The sequence below is a fragment of the Nycticebus coucang genome, chromosome 1 (assembly GCF_027406575.1).
Source record: "Nycticebus coucang isolate mNycCou1 chromosome 1, mNycCou1.pri, whole genome shotgun sequence".
In the NCBI taxonomy this organism is placed as follows: domain Eukaryota; kingdom Metazoa; phylum Chordata; class Mammalia; order Primates; family Lorisidae; genus Nycticebus; species Nycticebus coucang.
Genome location: NC_069780.1, coordinates 10,899,549 through 10,921,269, shown reverse-complemented (window position 1 = coordinate 10,921,269; position 21,721 = coordinate 10,899,549). Strand labels below are relative to the sequence as shown.

The window sequence follows — 21,721 nt, the reverse complement described above, 5'->3', positions numbered from 1 at the left end:
ACCTACATCCTGAACTCCCTGGGACAGTTTGGATTGTGCCAACATGTTTGGTATTAGCCCCTCATTTCACTCTGAAAGTGTTCCTGTTTAGATGGCAAGTTATGTGATCATCCTCGCCGTGACTTGTAGGCTGGATTAAGAGCCCATGATAATATTCCAGCAGCATCCTCAGACCCTTATCATATCATTATTCACACCTCGATCAGTGTGTTTAAAATCTGTTTTCTGGTCGTGTGAGCTTCGTGAATACACAAGCACGTAACAGCCTCTGCCACAGCCTACGGGACGCACTCACCAGACGGTCCTGAGTAGAGGACACCCACCCTTACAGTGCATTACAGTGACTGAAAGCCCGTGCCTTTTTATTTCTCCTGTCTTAATTCACAATTGAAAAAGAAATTCTTATGATGAATACAACGCGAGAAGGAGATTGAAAGTTTGAGTTGTAGTTCCTGTGTTTAAACGTGATACAATGTGAAACAGTGGTATGGCAAGAGCTCTAAATGAATGAGAAATGCAATGTGTGACGTCTCTGTCATTGTTCCACCCATGGGACGAATCCCAAATTGTTCGTTATCCCTCAGGCCGTAACATCCAGACGAATACGGCCTTGACTTTAGGAGCAGTTAGCGGAGACCAGGGTCACTTACACTTAAAAAATAAGATACGTTTACAACAATGCTTCAATTTTATAAATAACAAGCAAAATAGTGGCAAAGTATAGAAGATATACAAATAAAACAATGTTGAAGTAGTTTCTTTTTAACTGAAAATTTCAACGATTGTAAATTATACAATCCATGGCAATATCGTTTTATGATTCAGTACTTCACAGTCAATGCAGGTCAGTCCGCAGAACAGGGCAGAAAACCCTGAGAATAGATCTGGAAGGGGGAATGGAGAGCACCCAGCACCATGTGGGTAAGGAGCTGCGCTCGTAAGTTAGTTACAGACTGGCTGCCAGTTCACTGTGGGTGGAGGCAGGAAGTTGAGACAGTACAGTATTGAGATGGTTCTGGCTGATTAGTTTTAGGTATTTCAAGGTAAATTTTTATTCTTTTCATTCTGCTGTGTACCACATGATGAACATGTTACTGAGGTGATTCGAACATGGCCTCTACTTTCAGGAAGGATACCATTTATAGTAGGAAGGAGAAATACCCTAATAATCACAGGTCAAGGTAGATTATTTGATGTGGGAGTGGGAAACTTAGATAATGAGGGAAATTATCCTTTCACTGCTGAGGAAGTGGGTTATTTTTTTCTCATGGGCAGCAGAGTATGTTAGAATTCCTGCAGACAGTGGACTGGGGACTGGGAAATCAGACCAGGCCCCAAATCCACGTGACCCCTGAGCGTGGGGGAGAGAGGTGAGATAGAGACTGAGCCTCAGACACAGAACCGCTAAGGAAAGGTAAAAATTTGTGGATTTAATTATCAAGGAGTGTGAACTGGGGAAAGTTATTTAGATACAAAGATGAGATCAATTTTACCCCTGATTTTAAAGAGAAATAGCTTATTTAACTAAACAGTGTAAGGGGAATCTGTAACTTGTTGGTACAGTAAACAGATCAAGTAAGACTGTTCCCTTTCCATTGTCTTCTTACAGAAAACAAAACAAAAGTAATTGTTGAGGAAGAAACCTATAAAAAAATGTTTTCTATTGTCACCCGATAACCCCTTTGTCTTTTGTAAATTCAAAAGATTAGATAGCGTCTAATATGAATAACTACTCTGTATTACAGAAACTTTAATATTCTATCGATTATTGAAGAACAATTTACAAAGCTATGAATAAGCACACAAATTGTGTTTTATGAGCTTAGCAAGGATGTCAAGTTGTGTTGGTAACTATCAGCTCAGAGCATTTTATTTTATCTATTTAGAACATTCAACCAAACTGTCGGGACATTTGAAGAACTCCAGAAATACCTTGAAGGGTATGTGGCAAACCTAAACCGGGATGATGAAAAAAGACATGCCAAGTAAGTGAGAGGACAGTGTCCCGAGCTGCTGTGTCTTCTAGAAGCTGATAAAGGCGCCGAGGGGGCACGACTTGTGTTATGGAAACTTTTAATATGCCTTCACTAAGAAAATTATGGAACATTCTTTTTAGGTGTTCTTCTACAAAGACAACACAACTTACCACTAAAATGGGTCCTATTTAAGTTGATAAGTAGTCAGCTCCATTATCTTAGGGAGATAGGAATCTTAGGGAGAAATGTCCTAATAGGAGGCTTTAGGAAAGGGATTTTTTTTCTTACCTTAGAACTTAGTTCAAAGGAACTTTATTATCTGATTACAGGTAAAGAGGAGGGTTATATTATAATTTTTCAAAATATAAGGGAGCTATTCCCCAGGGATATGTGTGTGTGTAGGTATGTGTGTAGAGAAAGAGGTTGGGTGGGGCTTTAAACAAAGTAACAGTGATAATTCTACTTTGAAATTATTTGATAAGACATTTTTTACAGTGCAGTATGAAGCACATATTTTACAGATAGTGCTATCAAAGGTGTACCGCCAGAATTTCTTAAAAACTAAATTAGAGGTTTCCATCAGTACTTTACAAGTTTTGCAAATTTGCAATTTTTATGCTGAAAGCCTTTTTTGGTAACAATTTATAAATACATAATCCAGATCAGTAAACCTGAATTAAAAGAGAAAGAAAAGGTTATTTCCAGACAACAATACTTCATGACAACAGAGTAAGAAGCGTATTTTTCACATTTCACAAAGCAATTAGTTACTTTGGTTCAGCCATGAAAAGCTTCAAGATCTGGCAAAAGTAGCAAAGCCCAGCAAAGGTTCTCAGGTGGCATCCCCTGTACAGGCAGCTGAGCAGGCAGCCCCCTGTTTATTCCCTTCCATGGAGTCCTTTCTTGGTTTGTTTGAATAGCTTTATTTAAGTATATTTTAAATACCACAATGTTCAGCCATTGTATCCCTCACTTACTCAATTTGACATTTGTCTGTTTCTCGGGGTGTGTGCAGGAAAGTATTTTAAGTTTTGTGTTTTTATATTCTATTGGTTTTTTCCCTGCCCGGATCTGATCCTGTAAAAGTGAGGCAGCCTTTGTGGCAGCCGTGGATAGTAGCTACAGGCAGCAATACGAGTGGAATGGATGTCTGGTTGACACCTGCTTGACTGAGGGCGTTCTTTTCTCTTGCCCAGGCGTTCCATGTCTAACTGGAAGCTGTCCAAAGCGCTCTCTCTGGAAATGATTCAGCTGAAGGAGAAGGTGGCCAGATTTTCCTCATCATCCCCATTCCAGAACCTTGAGATTATTGCAACACTGGGCGTTGGTGGGTTCGGAAGAGTTGAGCTTGTAAGGGGTTTACGTTTCAAGCATCTGAGAGAAGCCTTTTGACTTTTTTTGTTTTATATTCTAGCACCTCTTGAAGGAACATATGAATGAATTGTTATTGCTATCTTAAATGTTGCTTTGAATCAAAACTGAGAAAGTAAAATTTTCCCTCTGTGTATTGTGCAGTGGCAGGTCTATGCTGGAGAGTGACGTGTAGTAATTAGTCCGTATTTCAAGCTCCTTACGTCACGTCTTCTGTGTATTATTTTCTGGGTAGTAATTACCAGTGAATGTGCCAAGTGAGTATTTCCTAAGGGAAACATCAAAAAATGTATTTCCCAACAACAAAACGTGTGTTCGTACACACTCATGACACATTAAATCTCTGTAAACTAACGTTGAGAATGTGTCGAGCAGAAATGCTATAGAAATGAAATCTCCAGTGTTATTATCCTTAAATCACTGCACTACCATGTCTGCATTTAACTTTCATTATTCTATTTTGGGGGTTACTTAAATGTTTATATCATCAAGGAAAAAAAAAAGAGAGATGAATTCAAGGGGAGATCTGAAGAGCAGCCTTCTGTAGTGTTGATTAGTATAGCTGGAAGCTCCCTGCCTGATTTCAACTATATCTTCCAAATCGGCACCCAGTAGAAGGGCAAGTGCTACTATCAGATCAAGCATTCTCAGGAAACCATAGAATAGCAATCTGTGACCTTAGCAATCTGTGACACAGAACCATCTGAACCCTTCGCAATTACCAAGTCCTTCTTTGCCCATCAGATTTTTTTAAGGATTCACAGTACATTAACTTAGGGGAATTTTGCTGACCCCTCCATCTGCTGGATGGCCCTAGGCATGAGCAGATCTGAAATGCTGTCAGGAGGCTCTGGATAACACACTTCACACCCAGTCTGCACTTCATCTTTGATGGGCAAGGGGGAAAAATGGTTCCTTAATAGGGAAAAGAGTATTTGTTATGTTTCTTTTGCCATATGGAGCGATCAGAATCATATCCATCTGCAGTGGTATTTTTCACCACAGATTGTGGCAAAAGGATTGAATTAACAATGCTGAGACCTGTTTTCCTAGATAATAATAATAGGAGCAGTAAATCCACCATTGATTTAAAAGTCATGGCAGCACTAATGGCAAACGTGAGCAAAATATGGGTGCAGATACTTCTGTGCAATCTTGTTGCTTGTCGTGTGATGTACTTATGGACTTCAAAACCAATCCCCACAAAATAATTAGTTTAAGATCTTCATTTCCTTTTTAGGGGGATTTCAGATTGTGCATGTATAGTAATGCTCTCCAAGAAAAATTTCTGTTCTAAGGGAAATATCTTATATCTGCACTTTTAGGAGGGTAGCCTCAAGCTAGGTATGGCTGCTGAGCTTTTTAAATGTGGCTAGTTCACCTGAGAAACTGAATTTTAAATTTTAAAAAACCTTGTGCGATTGATGGCTATCATATAGGGTAATGCAGATATAGAGCTGGATATAATTTGTTTTGCTTTGAAAAAAGAATTTGGAGCAATTCTGGTCAAAGTTTTTTATGGTATATATCAACATTGAATAGATTTCTAAGTATTAAATCCAAACAGAATTTTTTCCTATCTCAATACAAAAAATTGGGGGGTCGTGTCCCAGATATATGAATTGTCTTAGAAATTACGATGAAAGGGAAGTGTGTATCTAATGGAGGTCATTTCTCAGAGGCATATGAGATTAAAGCTTAATGTTTAAATGTGAAGCAATTTCAACTCTCACTAATTAACACATCTTAGATAGATATTGCAAACTTTTCCTGGTACGTTAATTTTGAGGATCTTTCTATTCCTTACATAGGTTAAAGTGAAAAATGAGAATGTTGCTTTTGCTATGAAGTGTATAAGGAAGAAGCACATAGTTGACACCAAGCAGCAGGAACATGTCTACTCAGAAAAGAGGATTCTGGAAGAGCTGTGCTCCCCGTTCATCGTGAAGTAAGTGAGCATGTTGGCTTCCCAGGACATATGACCTGTGGCTCTCCTTTTAAACATTTTCATGCAAGAAGACGGACAGAAAGAAGAGGAAGAGGAGGCTACACTTTGAATTTGCCACCCCAGGCACTGCAACAGCAACTTAAAATGTTCGAAGTTTGAAGTCTGGGGCCAGAAGTTATTCAGTTGTTTTCATTCTTGAGTAAAACTGTGTTGAGACTGTGTGATTACAAAATTATGGAGAAATAATTTGAACTGATTATTTCATCTGGACTTAATGCAGATTTGGGAATAAGTAACTTAAGAATTCACAAGAAATCCCTCGGGAGTGAGCTGACTCTGTCTTCTTCAGGAAGGGCATTTGGGCTCACTGTTGGGGGAGGAACACTCCCTGTCCTGGTCCTAGCAGTGATGGGTACCCAGAGATCCATCTCAAAATAGTTATTCTTTTTTCTGTAGTTATCACCAGGGTTTTGAGAAGACATTTGAAGTGTAATAGGCCACAGGTCTCTTCTGCATTCACGGGTTACTGTCTTACAGCAGCTTATATTTTCACATACGTTTTAATACCCCAGAGTATATTTTTAGAGACTCCTGGTGGTACAGAATGTCTCTATAATGACTGACACTTACTCTTTTTGATCAAATGCTTTGAAAGAATTTCTTATCCATATGTCTAGACCTATTTTTTTTTTTTTTTTTTTTTTTTTTTACCCAAGATTAAAAGGAATTCTGAACCCAGGCAATGCTGGCATTAGAGAGTCATCCAATTATCTTTATACTGACTGTGTTCCCAGAATGTCTTTTTTAAATTAATACTTCATTGACAACTATGACGAGTAGCTGTAGGCATGGATGAGGTTGTGTTTATTTTCTTATTTCCAGATCTTTGCAAAGTGCCTGGCATATAGTAGGGCAATAATATTAAGAATAAATATTAATGACATTTATTTATTTGTTTTTGCAGTTTTTGGCTGGGGCTGGGCTTGAACCCGCCACCTCCGGCATATGGGGCTGGCGCCCTACTCCTTTGAGCTACAGGCACTGCCCATTAATGACATTTATTGAAAAATCAATATGTACCAAGTAGTCATCCAAGCTATCTGTGTATATAGACAATCATCACATTTACCTCGCTGGACTATTAGGATCAAATGAATATGTGTGTGTATATATACTTATTCATATATATATATATAATTTTTGATGAATATATACCATCACTATTCTCTAAATAATATATAATCAATAAGTAATCAAATTGTATATATACACACACTTATATATATATAAATATATAATATTGTATTTTATATGTGTTGTATAGTCAATGAGAAAACTGAGGTTGCCTAGATAATAAATGTTCCATCCGGGATTGAAACAAGGGTGGTTTGGTCCCAGAGTCCACCTTCTGAACCATTTCACCACATTGCTTCTTTTCTCTGTGTCTGATAAAAGTTGCTGTATGGTCTACTTTATCCTGTGCTTGGGGCTAGGGAGTAAGAGAGATGCCTTGATGATTAATACTCCATCCAGTGTTGAAATATGCTACCCTGTGCAGGCACCTTTAGGACTGAGGCAGCCATTTCCCCTCCTTCTGAGAGGGTTGAGGCCTCGAGCTCCAGTCTTTTTCTGGACACTCGTTAGGTGAAGAGAACCACCTTCCCCAAGGTTATGCTTTTTTCAGGGATGTCTTACATCTTATAACTGTAGACAGAGTACCTTGAAGCGGAGGCATTTGTTGAAACTGAGTCATAGCTCAAATCTCCCTCTGTCCAAATCTTTCCTTCCTCTCCTGACAGGGTTGTTCCCCAGTGCCACGCTCACTAGCCCTCACTAATCATGCTGCTTATGAATCTCAGTCTCAGCGTCTGTCTCCAAGGGCATCCGACATCAGTTGGCCACGTAGAGGCCACAGATATGGGTATGAAGAACTGTCATGCAAGGCAGCTGGTCATAATGATAGAAGGGGAGGCCTCTGGCTTGTTGGAGGAAGGACAGGACATATTTTGTAGGCAAGATAATGAGCTGCCTTACTAGGAAAGCAGCCTGGAGCATGGCCTTGTAGACAGGATAAGGCTTTGACAGTAAAACCGAGGTTAAGAAGTTCAGTCCGTGGGGAAGAGGACAGTCTGAGTGGAAGAATCCATCTGAGCAGAAGCAAGGCCTGTAGGAAGAGCAAAGTGGGTTTGGCAAGAAGCCCAGGGTAGCTGCAGGATAACTGGATGGGGATGAGGGTCATTGTCCAAAATACTACGATCATGGTCTTGAGCAACTTTAAAGGGTTTTAAAACTGGGTTTCTAACAATAACCGTGTTTTTATCTTTCTTTACAGATTATATCGTACTTTCAAGGACAATAAATACGTATATATGCTTCTGGAGGCCTGCTTGGGTGGAGAGCTATGGAGTATCCTAAGGGACAGGTAATAAAAAGTTACACCCAATAGCTTTTGTCTACTCACTTCTGGTCTATAGGATGCTCATTTAAAGAGGCAGGAGAGAAATCAGTAGGACATGACTGTAAGAAAATATCACTTAAAAGAGTAGCTACTACTCTTAGCTACTACTATTTTAATAATGTTATATGCACCCTGTGAGGTAGTCAGCGGCGTCCCTCTTCTGGGGATTAAAGAATGTGAGGCTCAGAGAGAGTGGGAACTCTCCAGTGTCACATGGCTTCTAGGGGGCAGAGTCATGTATAAACCCACATGTATCTAATTCCAAATTTAGTAAGAGAATAAAGAAAAGTAGGGTGGGAAATGGGTAAGTACTTACTGAAACAGATGTCCACAAAGATTCAATTTTACAAAAGGGTTGGTTTCCATACAATGAAAACCACAGGTAATTACTGAGTACCAACTGTGTGCGAAGCTCCTTAGTGGCAGTGTGTGCGGACGGGGCGGACGGGAGGCAGATTCTAGATGGCATACACTTGTTTAACCACAGAGTAAAATATTTATACATTTTCTCCAACGAGTTTAAGAGTTCACTTGAGGAGGCGATTATGAAATTTTAAAAACAAATCATTGTTTAATGCAAAAACTAAATAATAACAAAGAAGTTGCCATTTGTCATTAAATGCCAAATTCGTATTACAGACACTAAGCTTGGGGGAGGGGAGAGAGAAAAAATGTGATGCTTGAAGAAGAAGAATTTGAACTAAACCCTAAAAATGAAAAAAATTGGGGAAGGCAGAAAGGCAGGGAGACATCTACATGGCGAAGAAGGAAAGTTGGGCAGCAGTGTGGGCTCTTTGTGGGTGATGAACAGAAGAGTCTGGGTAGAAGGCAGGGCAGCAGAGGGAGAAGTGGGACGGCGGGTTGGCCTCACAGTGCGGGGGTTTAGGCCAGGCCAGTCACATGGGGTCTCACCTGGGCCAGTGCCTGTCAACCCCGGCTACACATTGCAATCACGTGGGGAGCTTGTACTGAGGAAAAATGCTGGGCCCTAATGACAGGAGTTATGATTCATTTCATCTGGGATGGCATCCAATAAATGATTTTTGAAAATGCTTCTCAGGAGATTTTAGCATAGATTCATGGTTGAAAAATCACTGACCTAGGCAAGAAAACACCATTGAATGTCTGAGTAGAAGATGAAGGTGTTATTCAGAAGTCTAGATAGATGGATTCTGGGGTGGGGGGTAACCTGGAAGAGTGAGGAGACTTCCATGAATTATGTAAAAGCATCTTCACCTTTGCTCCAATAGGCAGATCAATTTAGAAAAAAATAATTTTTTTTTATTTAGAAAAAGGGGTTCCCACTCCCTGTTAGGCACTATGCTTAATCTGGAAAACAGCCCTGTTGAGTCAGTAGCAAACCCATTTTGCAGGTGTGAACCCTGAGACTCAGAATAGTTAAACAACTTGCCCAAGACGTAGTAAGTGGAAGAGCTGAAGTCACACTTTGTTTTCTTCACTGAAAAGCCACACACTTCTGTGATACCATGTGGCAAATCACCACACGTAAAAAATTAGTATATAACAGTGCTGATGGTAGGAACTCTAACAAGAGCTCAGGGCAGCAGGCAGGAAAGAGTTATGGCCCTGTTTCTCCCTGGGTGATGGCTACATGCTGTACAAGTAGGAAATTAAAATAATTACTTGACTCACTTTTTAGTCAAACTGTAAATTATAAAAGTCTGGTTCAAACTTTCCACTGAAACAGGTTCATTTCCTCTATGTGTTTGATATCTTTACAAAGTCTTTGTTTTATTTTTTTCTATTCTGTATATTTATGTGTGATTACTAGAGACAGTTGGTGTAGACATTTCAATGTTAGTGGATTAAATTTAAGAATTTGATTTTAGTTCATGTTTGCATCAAGAATCCATCTGAGTTGCTTTATGATCAGCAAACAGTGTAATTCTTGGGCAGTGAGTTAGCATTGAGTTCCTGCAAAATGTTTATATTGCACACATTCATCAGGACCATAGTTGATACCTGGAATGGTGCTAAAGACATGAATCCTAACTATTAAGAGGGAAAACGATTTCCTTGCAGGGGCAGCTTTGATGAACCCACCTCCAAATTCTGCGTTGCTTGTGTGACAGAAGCCTTTGATTACCTGCATCGACTGGGTATCATCTACAGAGATCTCAAGCCAGAAAACTTAATTCTAGATTCTGAAGGTTACCTTAAGTTGGTAAGACAAGTTCTCTCACTTATAATGTCATACAAGGTAATTTCCACCAAAAATACAGCTTTATAATTGTGGTTTTGTTTTTAAGAAAAAGAAATTATTTTCACTTTGGTCTTTGAAACTGGTACACCTAATATAGGGAGTAATGTTATGAGTACATTATTTTTTAATTTAATGTTTCAACCGTATCTGTGATTCCTACTGAAGATTCACAGAATAGTGTGCTTTAAAATTGTATTTTGTTATTATTTTTGTTTAATAATTTTTATTTCAAAATACTAGGCAGTACAAGTGTGTTTTTTTTGTTTGTTTGTTTTGTTTTTTTGCATAGCTGAATTGTATAATGCAGAATTCAGGGCTTTAGCATGCCTATCACCAGAATAGTGCACACTTTACTTAGCAGGTAAGTATTATACCTCATCTTTAGGTTTTCATTGATTCTTGCTATGGATAGAAACTGGCTATAAGGAGTAAGGAGCCCCTGGTGCAGTAGCTGACACCTGTTATCCTAGCACTTTGGAAGGTCAAGGCAGGAGAATTGCTTAAGGTTAGGACTTCGAGATCAGACTAGGCAACAAAAATATAAAAAATTAAAAAAAAAGTAGCTGGGTATGGTGGTGCATGCCTATAATCCTAGTGACTTGGGAGGATGAGGCAAAAGGGTCTCTCGAGTCTAGGAATGCAAGGCTGCAGTGAGTTTTGATTGTGCTACTGCAATTCAGCCTTGGCAACAGGTGAGACCCTCTCTCAAAAAAAAAAAAAAGAGATATCTACTGTCTACAGAAAGAGAGAAGATAAACTTAGTAATGTCCATAGTGTTTTTTGAAATCTTTCAAGGTGGTTCTAGTGTGCAACCAAGGTTGAGAGTCACATCACTGGGACAGGCTCTCTGGGGACAGACTTTCCTTCCTGCCCATCTCTGTAACCCACTAATGCCTCACATGAATCCCCCGGCATGCTACACCAGAGAAGAAAATGCTCAGAGTTGCACAAACTGCTTTCAGTGAGAAACTATACTACAACGGGGCAGTTATCACTGAGGAGATAACAGGGGAGGGAAGCCAGCCCACCAGCATGGGGGACCCAGGTAGACTTGCCCCGAGTCCCTTTTGATAGTACTGCAAGGACATTAAACCATTTCCGAATTTGATATTTACAAGATATTAAAAGTTTCTCACCTCAGAACTCTCATATAAGGAAATGGGAAGAGCCACCGTGTAGGCAGATACTGTGTGTAGAGCTACTGTCCTAAACCTTTTTCAATTAACCTATTTAGTCATCTATAAAATAGATTTTTATCATCTGCATGTTATAGTAGTATAATTTAGACTTAGGAATCAAAGTTATTATGTGTAATTGCTAAGAGATTTTTCTGTGTGGTAAAGACGTAAAATAAAAGCCCTTTTTATGTGAGACCTGGCTACCTTCCAAGAAACATTTTCATTGATTCAAGCTTTATTTTATGCATGAAAGACAGCGTTGAGAGCCGGCGAGGTACTAACACAAGGCCTCACTCACTTCTCTTCTTCACAGCTCCCTCCCTGGCTGTGACTCCTACAGCTCTGCAGGGAGACCTTTGGAGCACTATGGAAGTAAAACTAATGAGGGCTGCAGACAATCCATTAGATTTATCTCTTCCTTCTCAGAGCTATTTTTAAAAAAAACCAGATACCATATTCTGAATTTACAAGAATGGAGGCCAATGAATAATTTTTGGCCAGGCAGGTGGCTCATTTGTATAATCCCACCAGTTTTATGCGGGTGAGGTGGCCGGATCACTTCAAGGCAGGAGTTTAAAACCAGTTAAGGCAACATAATTGTAGAGACTTCCATCTCTACAAAAAAATAGAAAAGTTTATCTATTGTGGTGGTGCATGCGTGAGTCTCAGCTGCTCAGGAGACTTGAGACAGGAGGATCCTTTGAGCCCAGGAGTTCAAGGCCACGGTGAGCTGTGACTCCACCACTGTAATCCAGCCTCAGTGACTGAGACCCTGTTTCTAAATAAATGAATAAATACATAAATAAATAACTTTCTTTCCCATTAGCCGTTGTTACCCATTCTGCTTATTTATTTGCTAACCAGCTAAGTAAAGAGTAAGAACTCTAGCCTTTAGAGAAAAGTAAATGCTGAATATTTGCATTTCTGTCTAGATATTGATCTAGATATCCTGAAATCCTCTCAGTAAAAAAATGGGTACTGAATGAAACATAAACAGCATATTAAATGCACAGTCGAGTGCTTAGGCAGCATGGGAACCCTTTTGGGGCTGAACCAAGCTCAAGTAGTTGTGTCTGGTGGAAATCAGATGTCGTAGCTGCCATCCTGTGTGCGCCTAGCAATCATAGGTGGCCTAGAGGTCCGATTTTAGTAGTCATGCCCTGTAAAAATAGGAGACCACGCTTTGGATCTGAACACTGTGGGTAGTTGAATCAGACAATATTGCATAAGGCCAAGAATGACATAGATTGAACTCTCAGAGAAACAGAAAAAAAGAAAAAAATTTAAATTTGTACTGACAGAGTAAATGCAGGGAAACATGCTTTTTTCATTATTGGCGCTTGGTAAAAGAACAAAAAGCTATTTTCTAAGAATTCTTGGCCACAGGCTGGTCTTAATGCAGGTTGGGTGCCCAGTCTACAAGGTTGGAAATTTCTAAGCAAGAATTTAAATGAAAATGAATCCAAGCATGCTCAAGTTCCCAAGAATAAATGTATATTCTCTCTGGAAGCATGTCCTCTCAATTCAGGACATAAAGAACTTCTGGAGATAAAGTTCCAGGGAACATGAGCTCATGTTTAAAGAAACGAAATAAAATGTATAAGGAAAAAAGCTCTACCCTGAGCATTAGTCCCAGAAACAAAGAAACAAACAAAAGCAGAAGCAGACGCAGAAGTGCCTCATATGTTGGAGTTATCAGACACAGAGTGTAAAATAAATACATCTAATGTGTTTTAAAAGTGAGAGAGGGATAAAAAATAAAGAAGGATAAGAGAGTCCTTAAAAAGATGTAACAGTTTTGGGAAAAAGCTAACAGGTAAAGGATTCAGTAAGAAATTAAGAATATAATAATTGAAATGAAATACACAATGGCAACTTTTATTACTGGTGTAGCAGGCTGTATTTGACTATCCTTTTGATGGGATTAATTATTATATATGTATAAACATGTGAAGGCATTGGAGAGCAACAAAATGTTGCTCAGGGAATCACCTGGGTAAGATCTACATAAACAGCTAGTGTGCCACTGTTCACTTCAGGCCACTCCTCAATACATAAAGAAATGAGGAAGGGCCTGTGGCTCAGAGGAGTAGGTCACCAGCCCCGTATGCCAGAGATGGTGGGTTCAAACCCAGCCCCGGCCAAAAACTGCGGAAAAAAAAAAAAAAAGTTAAAAAAAAAAAAGAAATGGGGAAGAAACCATTAGTTTACATCATATCTAATGATGTGTTCCTGAACAGTTGTCATTCAATTGTGAACAAGACAAAAATATTTGTTTTTATCACTTTTATTTAACACTATAGCAGAGGTCGTAGCAAATGAAATAAACCAAGAAAGGGAAATAAAAAGCCAAAGACTGGAAAAGAAGTAGTTGCCTGTCTTTATTTGCAAGCAACATGCATTTGTACGTAGAAACGTCTAAGCAATTTACCAAAGAAGGACTAGAAAGAATAAATGAATTAAGCTTGATGAGAGGTACAAACTCAATATAGCAATTAAAATTTACAAATGAAATAAAATTAACTTTTATAGTAATGTCAAAAATTAGAAAATAATTTTGAGTATATTTAATATGTAAAAAATGTGTAATACCTCTACATTGACAACCACAAAACATTACTGTTAAGATGTCCACTGTTGGGGGCGGCGCCTGTGGCTCAGTGAGTAGGGCGCCGGCCCCATATGCTGAGGGTGGCGGGTTCAAACCCAGCCCCGGCCAAACTGCAACAAAAAAATAGCCGGGTGCTTTGGTGGGCACCTGTAGTCCCAGCTACTCGGGAGGCTGAGGCAAGAGAATCGCTTAAGCCCAGGAGCTGGAGGTTGCTGTGAGCTGTGTGATGCCATGGCACTCTACCAAGGGGCATAAAGTGAGACTCTGTCTCTACAAAAAAAAAAAAGATGTCCACTGTTGCCAAATTGATCTACAGACTCAATAATATTGCAATTTAGATCTGAACAGCCATTTTTTTTAGAAATGGAGAAGTTTATTTTACAATTTAAATGGAAATGTAGAATGTTTAGGTCAATAACTACTCTGAAAAAGGATAAAATTCAGTAATTTATACTATCTGACATCAAGACTTACTTTGAATTTACAGCAATTGAGGCAGTGTGATGTTGGTGTGAGGACAGACAAAAAAATCGATTTAATAGAATAAAGTTCAGAAATAAACATATACATTCAGCAAAAGAGGAAAGGCTAGTTTTTTCAAAGGCATTGCTGAAACAACTGGTTATTCATAAGTGGGGGGAAAATGACCAGAATCCTTTCCCCTGCCCCTACTATATATAAAAATTAATTTAAAGTGCATTATAGACCTATAAATTACATAGAAATAAACATAGGATAATAACTTTACAACTTGGTGCAGGCAGAGATTTCTTAGAAAACAAATAGTATTAATCTTAAAAGAAAAAAGGATAAATTGGACTTTACCAAAATTAAAAATTACTGATTATCAAAACACACTGCCATAAACTCAGAGAAAATATTTGTAATGTATTTTTACATGACAAGGTGCTTTTGTCCAGAATACATAGAAAATTCCTATTTTTAAAAGTGGCCGATAAGTCTGAAAGAAAATATAGAAATGGTTATGAAGCCATTTCAGGAGTCGTCAAGGAAATGCAAATTAAAACCACAAAGAGGTGCCCTTTTATACCCACTGGAATTACTATAATTAAAAACTTTGACAATCCCATGTGTTGGTAAGAATATTCCCTTACATTTCTGGTGAGCAAAGAAAATTGTCAACCATCTGAAGAATGGTTAGTAAGTCTCTCTCAGAGTCAATCATATATCTATTCTATAACAAGAACCTCCTTGGTATTTATCCAGGAAAACTAAAGTCATGTCTTCAAAAATCTTGGACACCAATGTTTGTAACAACTTTATTCCTAATAATCCCCAAAGAAGAAACAGATTAAATATCTATTGTCAAGTGGACGTATAAACAGATGTAGTAGTGCATTCAGCAATGGAGGACTGTTCAGAATTAAAAAGGAATTAATTTCTTCAGGCAATGAAATGAATAAATCTTTAATATTATATTGAGCAAAAAAAGCTACACACAAAAGAGTACCTTCTGCAGGATTACATTTTTCAAATTCTGGAACACATGGTAGAAATAATATAACGGCTGCCTCAGGATGAGCATTTGACTGAAAAGAAACATGAGGAAATTTCCCTAGACCATGGGAATGCTTGGAACTTGACCTTTTAGTGGTTGTGTTGCATCAATATAATCTGCATCAAAATTCAAGGAATTGTATGCCAAAAATATGTGCATATTTTGCTTATAAATCTATTTGGAAAATGTAGTGGTAAGGTTAAATAGCAGATGATTAACAAAAATCAAAAGAGAGGAAATCAGCAAGCTAAAAGATAAATGTATATTATTTACATAGAATGCAGAATGGAGACTAAAAAGATGAAAAATAAGAAAGAGAAATAAGATACTTGGAGAATAGAGTGAGAAGTTCTTAAAAAGTTTAATTGGAGCCCCAGCAAAAATCATACAGAGAGTGAGTGAAAAGCCATATTTAAAAAATAATGAGTGAGAATTTTCCAGAAATTATAAAAGATATCAATCCTCAACAAATCCAAACTGGGACAAATTGTATTTGTTCAAGCCCCCATTTTTACATAATTAAATCACTTCAAAACATGATGGCTTAAAACCATTATGGATGGTTACCATTAATGATGAATGGATTATCTTGTATGATCTCACTGTTTCTGTGGGTTGTGAATTTGGAAGAAGTTCAGCTGGGAGGTTCTGACTTGAGGTCTCTGAGGCAGTGTTAGCAGACGTTGGCTGGGGCTGTAGTCACCTGGAAGCTTGCAGATCCTCCAGGCTAGAGAATCCAACCCATGACTCACACAGATGCTGGCAAGTCGGTGCTGGCAGTGAGTTGAGGCCCTTATTTCTTCTCTCATGGGCCTCTTCCTGGGACTGGCTAAGTGTCCTCTGGGCACGGCAGCTGCCTTACCCCTGAGTGAGTCAGCCAAGAGACCAGGGAAAAGCAACAGGCCTTTTAGAGCCTTCTTTGGGAAGTCACATACCAGCACTTCACTATATTCTGTGGGTCGCACGAGGCTGGCCCTGATTACTCGTGGGGAAGTATGGTTCTGAATACCAGGAGAAGTGTATCTATAGTGTGGTGTTGTAATAGTGAAAGTGCAAGTCCAAAACAAAGATAAAGTCTTAAAAGTTATCAATGAGAAATGATAGTTCACATATAAAGAAACAAAAATTAAGCTTTCTGTTGACAGCTCAACAGCAGTAACAAAAGACTGCAATGGACTAACATCTTAAAAGTTCTCAGAGAAAAGAACTGACAAACTTGGATTTAAGTGCAGGGACACTATCTTTCAAGAAGATTGAAAGCAAGGTGAAAACAAATATGAAAGGTGTTTACTCCTACGTACAAAGGATATGCTTAGGGGAGAAGAAAAATGATACCTGATGAAGAGTTTAAGGGTTTAAATCATTTAAAAGTTAAGGCATGAGTTAATAATTATCACTCTAATAAATGGTATTAAAATGAGAATATGTTAAGTAACTGAAGAACAGCAGAATGTATACTGAGAGTAGGTGTATTGGAAGGAAAATTGGATGAGGAAATGTCATTTTAAAAGAAAGCAGCAAAGGAGAAACAGGAAAATCCAGAAAACAAAGAGAAAGAATAAATTGAGGTAACAAAAAAACTAACATATGTAAATGGACTTAGCTTTCCAGATTAAAAAAACAATTGTCAAATGATTTAAAATTATATAAATCACCCATGTGACGCTTACAAGAGATGAGCTTAAAATATTAGGATGCACAAAGGTTAGAATTAAAAGGACAGAGAAAAATATGTCTGGGAAATATTAAACATATTTAAATGCAAGTTTCATCGTAAGAAATATTCCTGCGATAAATAGGATCGCGGTAGACTGATGAAAAGTCCATTTCACCAAAGTGATGTAAAAGTCCTAATCTTTTAGTTACCTAATAAAATATTTCAAAAATAAAAAGCAGAATTTTGCAGGATAAAGGCATGAATGATTGCTGAAATTTTAACATAGCTTGCTCAGAAATGGATAGAATATTTAGACCAAAATCACTGAAGCTTTAGAAGATGTATAGAGATGTATTAATGCAATTACTAAACTTGATCTAATGGGCTTGTAGAATGTTATTCCTAATGGATGGAGAATACACATTAGGACAAATTAAATCATATACTGGACCATTAAGCAAGTTTCATCTCAAAGCAAATATAGGAATTGGGCAGACAGCCCAGCAGAGCTGCTTCAGCTGAGGTTCCTGAGGGGACCAAAGTTGGGGTGGGGTGCCTGGTGATAGCATAACAGGAATGCTATCTGGGGGATGGACACGTGGGCATTCTTGGACACAGGGTCTTTAAGGGTGAAAGGTTCCTTATAAGAGTGACCTTATCTCATTCCACACATTCCGATAAGTAGAATTTTCCACCCTTCATCAATTTTTGGCAATATCTCTGAGGGATCCAGAAGGGAAGTTAAAAAAAAGAAGTATTTTTTATTTGTTTGGTTGGTTTTTTTCATTTTTTTCCAGTAGAGAAAAAAAAAAAAAAGGGAAAACCTGGAAAAAAGACTTAAATATGAGAAAGGTCTGGAGTTTGTAGGTGTGTCTCTGGCGGCTGGAGAGGTATGCTCTTCCTTGATAGTTAAAAATGATGAGTTTGTCATGAGGGCTGAAGATTCCATTCTATTCTTCTTCCCCAAGTCCTAATTGAACCTGTCAGCCTGATTTGGTCCAAAGTGGTTCCCACATGCGTCCACTCTGTCTTTATTAGGAAACGCAGTGGGTGGGGTTTAACACTAAGGACCACATCCTTGTCTCTCACCTAACCAACCCATAATTTTCTAAATCTTTCTCTGCCTTCCAGGCTGAGGAGTGCTGATGAAGGCAATAATGGTTAGGAGCCCTTCTGCTTATAATGAATAAATCAAGACTAATACAGACATGTAGGGCACTTTAAAGAGAAACTGAATCTCACCTGAAACAGAGTTTATATAATAGCTAGCCTTCTTGGGATTTCTCAGGAGAAAACCTGCTTATATCACAACAAATCTTAGCTGTCCCTCAGCAATAAATGTTCTATCTGATTGTGCTATTAAGGCATGGAAGCAATACATCTCAGCCAAAACTCAGTTGGCCTGGAAGCTTTTGTAAAGGATTGAGTAACAGAGCAACTTAATCTTACATACAAAGAAGATATATTATAGTAGAAAACATATTAAATGTTAATATTGTTGCCTGATCTTTTATGATCTGTCTCTTCATGCTGTTATCCCATGATGGCAAACTCTGCTGTTTACTGGTGACCTTTGCACATCGCTTAACATTTAAGAATGAATAAAGGGCCAATGAGTCAGCTTCCCTTCACTCTCAAAATAGGAAACATCATTTTTGTTTGTTGGTTTTAATGTTTTTAAAGTAGAAATTTATATCAAGTAAAAGAAAAATAGAACCCCCCCCCAAATCATCTCAATGGGATTTTTAAAATACTTTAAAATAACTCAAGGGTCAGTGAAATTTTAATGAATCAGTGCACAGCAACACATGTGGGTTGCAACTAAAGCTAGAGTAATATTTGTAGCTTGAAGTGTTTAAAAGAAGAAAGAAGAAAGATTAAAAATTAATGAACTAAACATCAAACTTAAGAAATTGGGGGGAAAAGGGAAAGAAAATAAAACCGAAGAAAGGATAAGAAAAACAATAAAATAAAGAATGTGTATTAAATATAAAATGAAAAGTACAGAGATGGCCTAATTTTGAAAAGTTTAATGAAATCACCAAATCTGTGTAAATACTGGTCAAAAGCAAAGGAGAGGCGATATAGATAAATACTATTATGAATAAATATTATCATCTTAAAGCAGAAATTTACATGGATTAGAAAGCACTTGGGCACCTTTATACTATAATACTTGTGAAGTCTTAGATAACATAGAAAAATAAAAAAATACTTAACCAAACTAACCAAAAGAGAAATAGAAAATCTGAATGGTTTTGTACCATTGACAAATTAGTAACTTGAAGGAGTCAAAATGTTAAACTTCCGCATATTCCTTCACAGAACATTAAAGATAGTTTCCATCTTATTCTATGAGGCTGTTGTAAACTTGATTTTCCAAAGGAAACTACTAAGACAAATTAATGTGCGTTCGCATTCATGAATTCAGTACATGAATCATAAGCAGAATATTAGCAAACTGACTACTACAATGAATCCAAATTCATAGCAATGCACCATAACCAGGTTGGATCTATTTCAAGAAGATAAGTGTAGTATAACATTAAAAATTGTATCAAAAAAGCCTTTGATTTTCTAGTTCTACATGTAAGGAGCTTAGAAGTCACAACTCCTCCTAACAACAGGTAAAAAGCTGAATAGGCTGAAAAAAAAATCAAGTCTTCTCAGGATCTGTAAGAAAGGTGAGAACACAGGGTAAAGGACAGCATCCAAAGTTGGGGGGGCAGACAGGAGAATGCAGGGAGTCACAGCTTACCAGAGCAGAGACTCAGAGCAGAAGTCTCCACAGGAACCAGTGTTGGGCTAGGGAAACCTAAACTTATTGATGCCTTACTGGAGATTCAGCAAAGACTTAAAAACCCTAGGTCCTAGGGGACCTGCTCTTAAGGAGGCCTCCACACTTTTGTAACTTTTACCTGATGAGCTTGGCTAGGTTCTTACCGTAAATATCATAGAAAAATCCCCTCATACTTCATGCAGGGGGAGGGGAAAAGGAGCCATTTAAAAATGTGCCACAGCATTCTGTTCTTATTAACAAGGCCTACCTTCTGGAGAAACTGGTTAACCAGGCCTCAGTCTCCTGGCATGTACCCACCTTCAGTGCATGTAACTGACCTGTACCCACCTTCAGTGCACTCTAGCCATCTTGCCCCACTTTAGGGGAGTGCTCCCAGTCCAGGGCACAGGCCCACTGGAAGACTGAGACTTACTCCTGGGACTATGGAATTCCTCCCCTACCCATTACCAGTACAGTATTAAAGGCATATTTACACTAGTTCCTTTAACCCAATACGTGATGTCTGGCTATAAAGGGAAATAATTATAGGGCACAGTTAAAGGCAAAAAACAATTTGAAAAGACAGAGCAAGTATCAGCATCCAACATGGCATGATATTTGAGTTATCAGACCAAGGAAGTTAAAACAGCTGTGATTAATACGCCAAGGACTCGAATGAGTTAAGTAGACAGTGTGCAAGAGCAGAGGGACAAGGTCAGCAGAGAGATGTAAATATTTAAGAAAAAAATACTAGAATGTCAAAAACAACGTAACAAATGAGCAGTGCATAGAGCTGAGGCAAGAATCTCTGCATTGGAGGAAATAGCAATAGAAATCTGCAAAACCAAAAATCAAAGAGAACAAAGAATATGAGAAAGAATATCCCCAGACCATGGGACAGGTACAGAAGGTTCAGTATCCACATGACGGGAACATAGTCGTGCATGTATACAGGAAACTCTAGAGCAAACGCTAATAAGATTTTGAAAAGGAGGTAAAACTAAATTACATAAAATGCTCAGTTAAATACACGAAAGGCAGAAAAAGAGTGTACAGAGTATACAGCAAAAATAGAACAAAGAATAAGGGCACCAAATAGGAAACAGTAAAAAATAGACAGATATTAATATCATTATATTGATTATTACTTTGAAAATCAATGATCGAAATGCATGAATTAAAAGGCAGAGATTGTGAGAAAGAATCAAAAAACAAGACTCAACTGTGTGTTCTCTGCATGAAATGAACTTTAAATATAAAGACACATAGAGATTAAAGGCAGATGGAGAATACCCTATGTAAACACTAATCTAAAGAAAGTAGTGGCAGTTATGTTTAAAAGCAGCAAGAGTTCACAGGGGTAAATAAGAGTTCAGTTCTCTAAGAAGACATACAAATCTTGAATGTGTAAGTGTCTAACAACAAAGCATCAAAATACGTGAGCCAAAACCTTCCAGAACTGCAAGAAGAAAGAGAAAATCCACTGTCTTAGATGGAGACTTTACTATTCCCGTTGGAAATGGACAGATCTAGTAGACAGAACGTCAGAAAGGGCATAGTCAAAGCTGACAGTGCCAGCAATCAACTGGATATAACTGACATCTGTAGACCTCTTTATCCAACAGTAACAGAATATACATTCTTCTTAAACTCACACAAAATATTAACCAAGACAGATCACATTCTGTGCCATAAGACACCCCTTAACATATTTAAAAGAATAGAAATAGACAACATAGAACTAAACTAGAAATAAATAACAAGAGGATAGTTGAAAAATCTCAAAACACATAGAGATTGAAAAACACACTTCTAAATAACACATAAGTCTAAGATGAAACATCAACAGAAATTTAAAAATATTTTGAAATATGGCCATTTGCGGTGGCTTATGCTGGTAGTTCTAGCACTCTGGGAAGCTGAGGTGGGAAGATTACTTGAGCGAGGAGATCAAGACCAGCCTGAGCAAGAGAAAGACCCATCTTTACAACAACAACAAA

General features: G+C 38.1%; 1 protein-coding gene across 3 annotated transcripts in view; it reads left to right on the top strand.

The window, feature by feature from the left end:
- PRKG2 (protein kinase cGMP-dependent 2) overlaps window positions 1-21,721 on the top strand; it is a 104,148-nt gene that overhangs the window by 54,955 nt on the left and 27,472 nt on the right. Inside the window, exons 10-14 of one of the 3 annotated variants that reach the window (XM_053592385.1) lie at window positions 1,887-1,985; window positions 3,173-3,239; window positions 5,159-5,295; window positions 7,628-7,717; window positions 9,797-9,938. In XM_053592385.1, coding sequence (XP_053448360.1) covers window positions 1,887-1,985; window positions 3,173-3,239; window positions 5,159-5,295; window positions 7,628-7,717; window positions 9,797-9,938 — 535 coding nt within the window. Of the gene's footprint in view, window positions 1-1,886; window positions 1,986-3,172; window positions 3,327-5,158; window positions 5,296-7,627; window positions 7,718-9,796; window positions 9,939-21,721 lie in introns of those variants that run through there. The other 2 variants (XM_053592303.1, XM_053592473.1) reach the window with 2 other exon arrangements.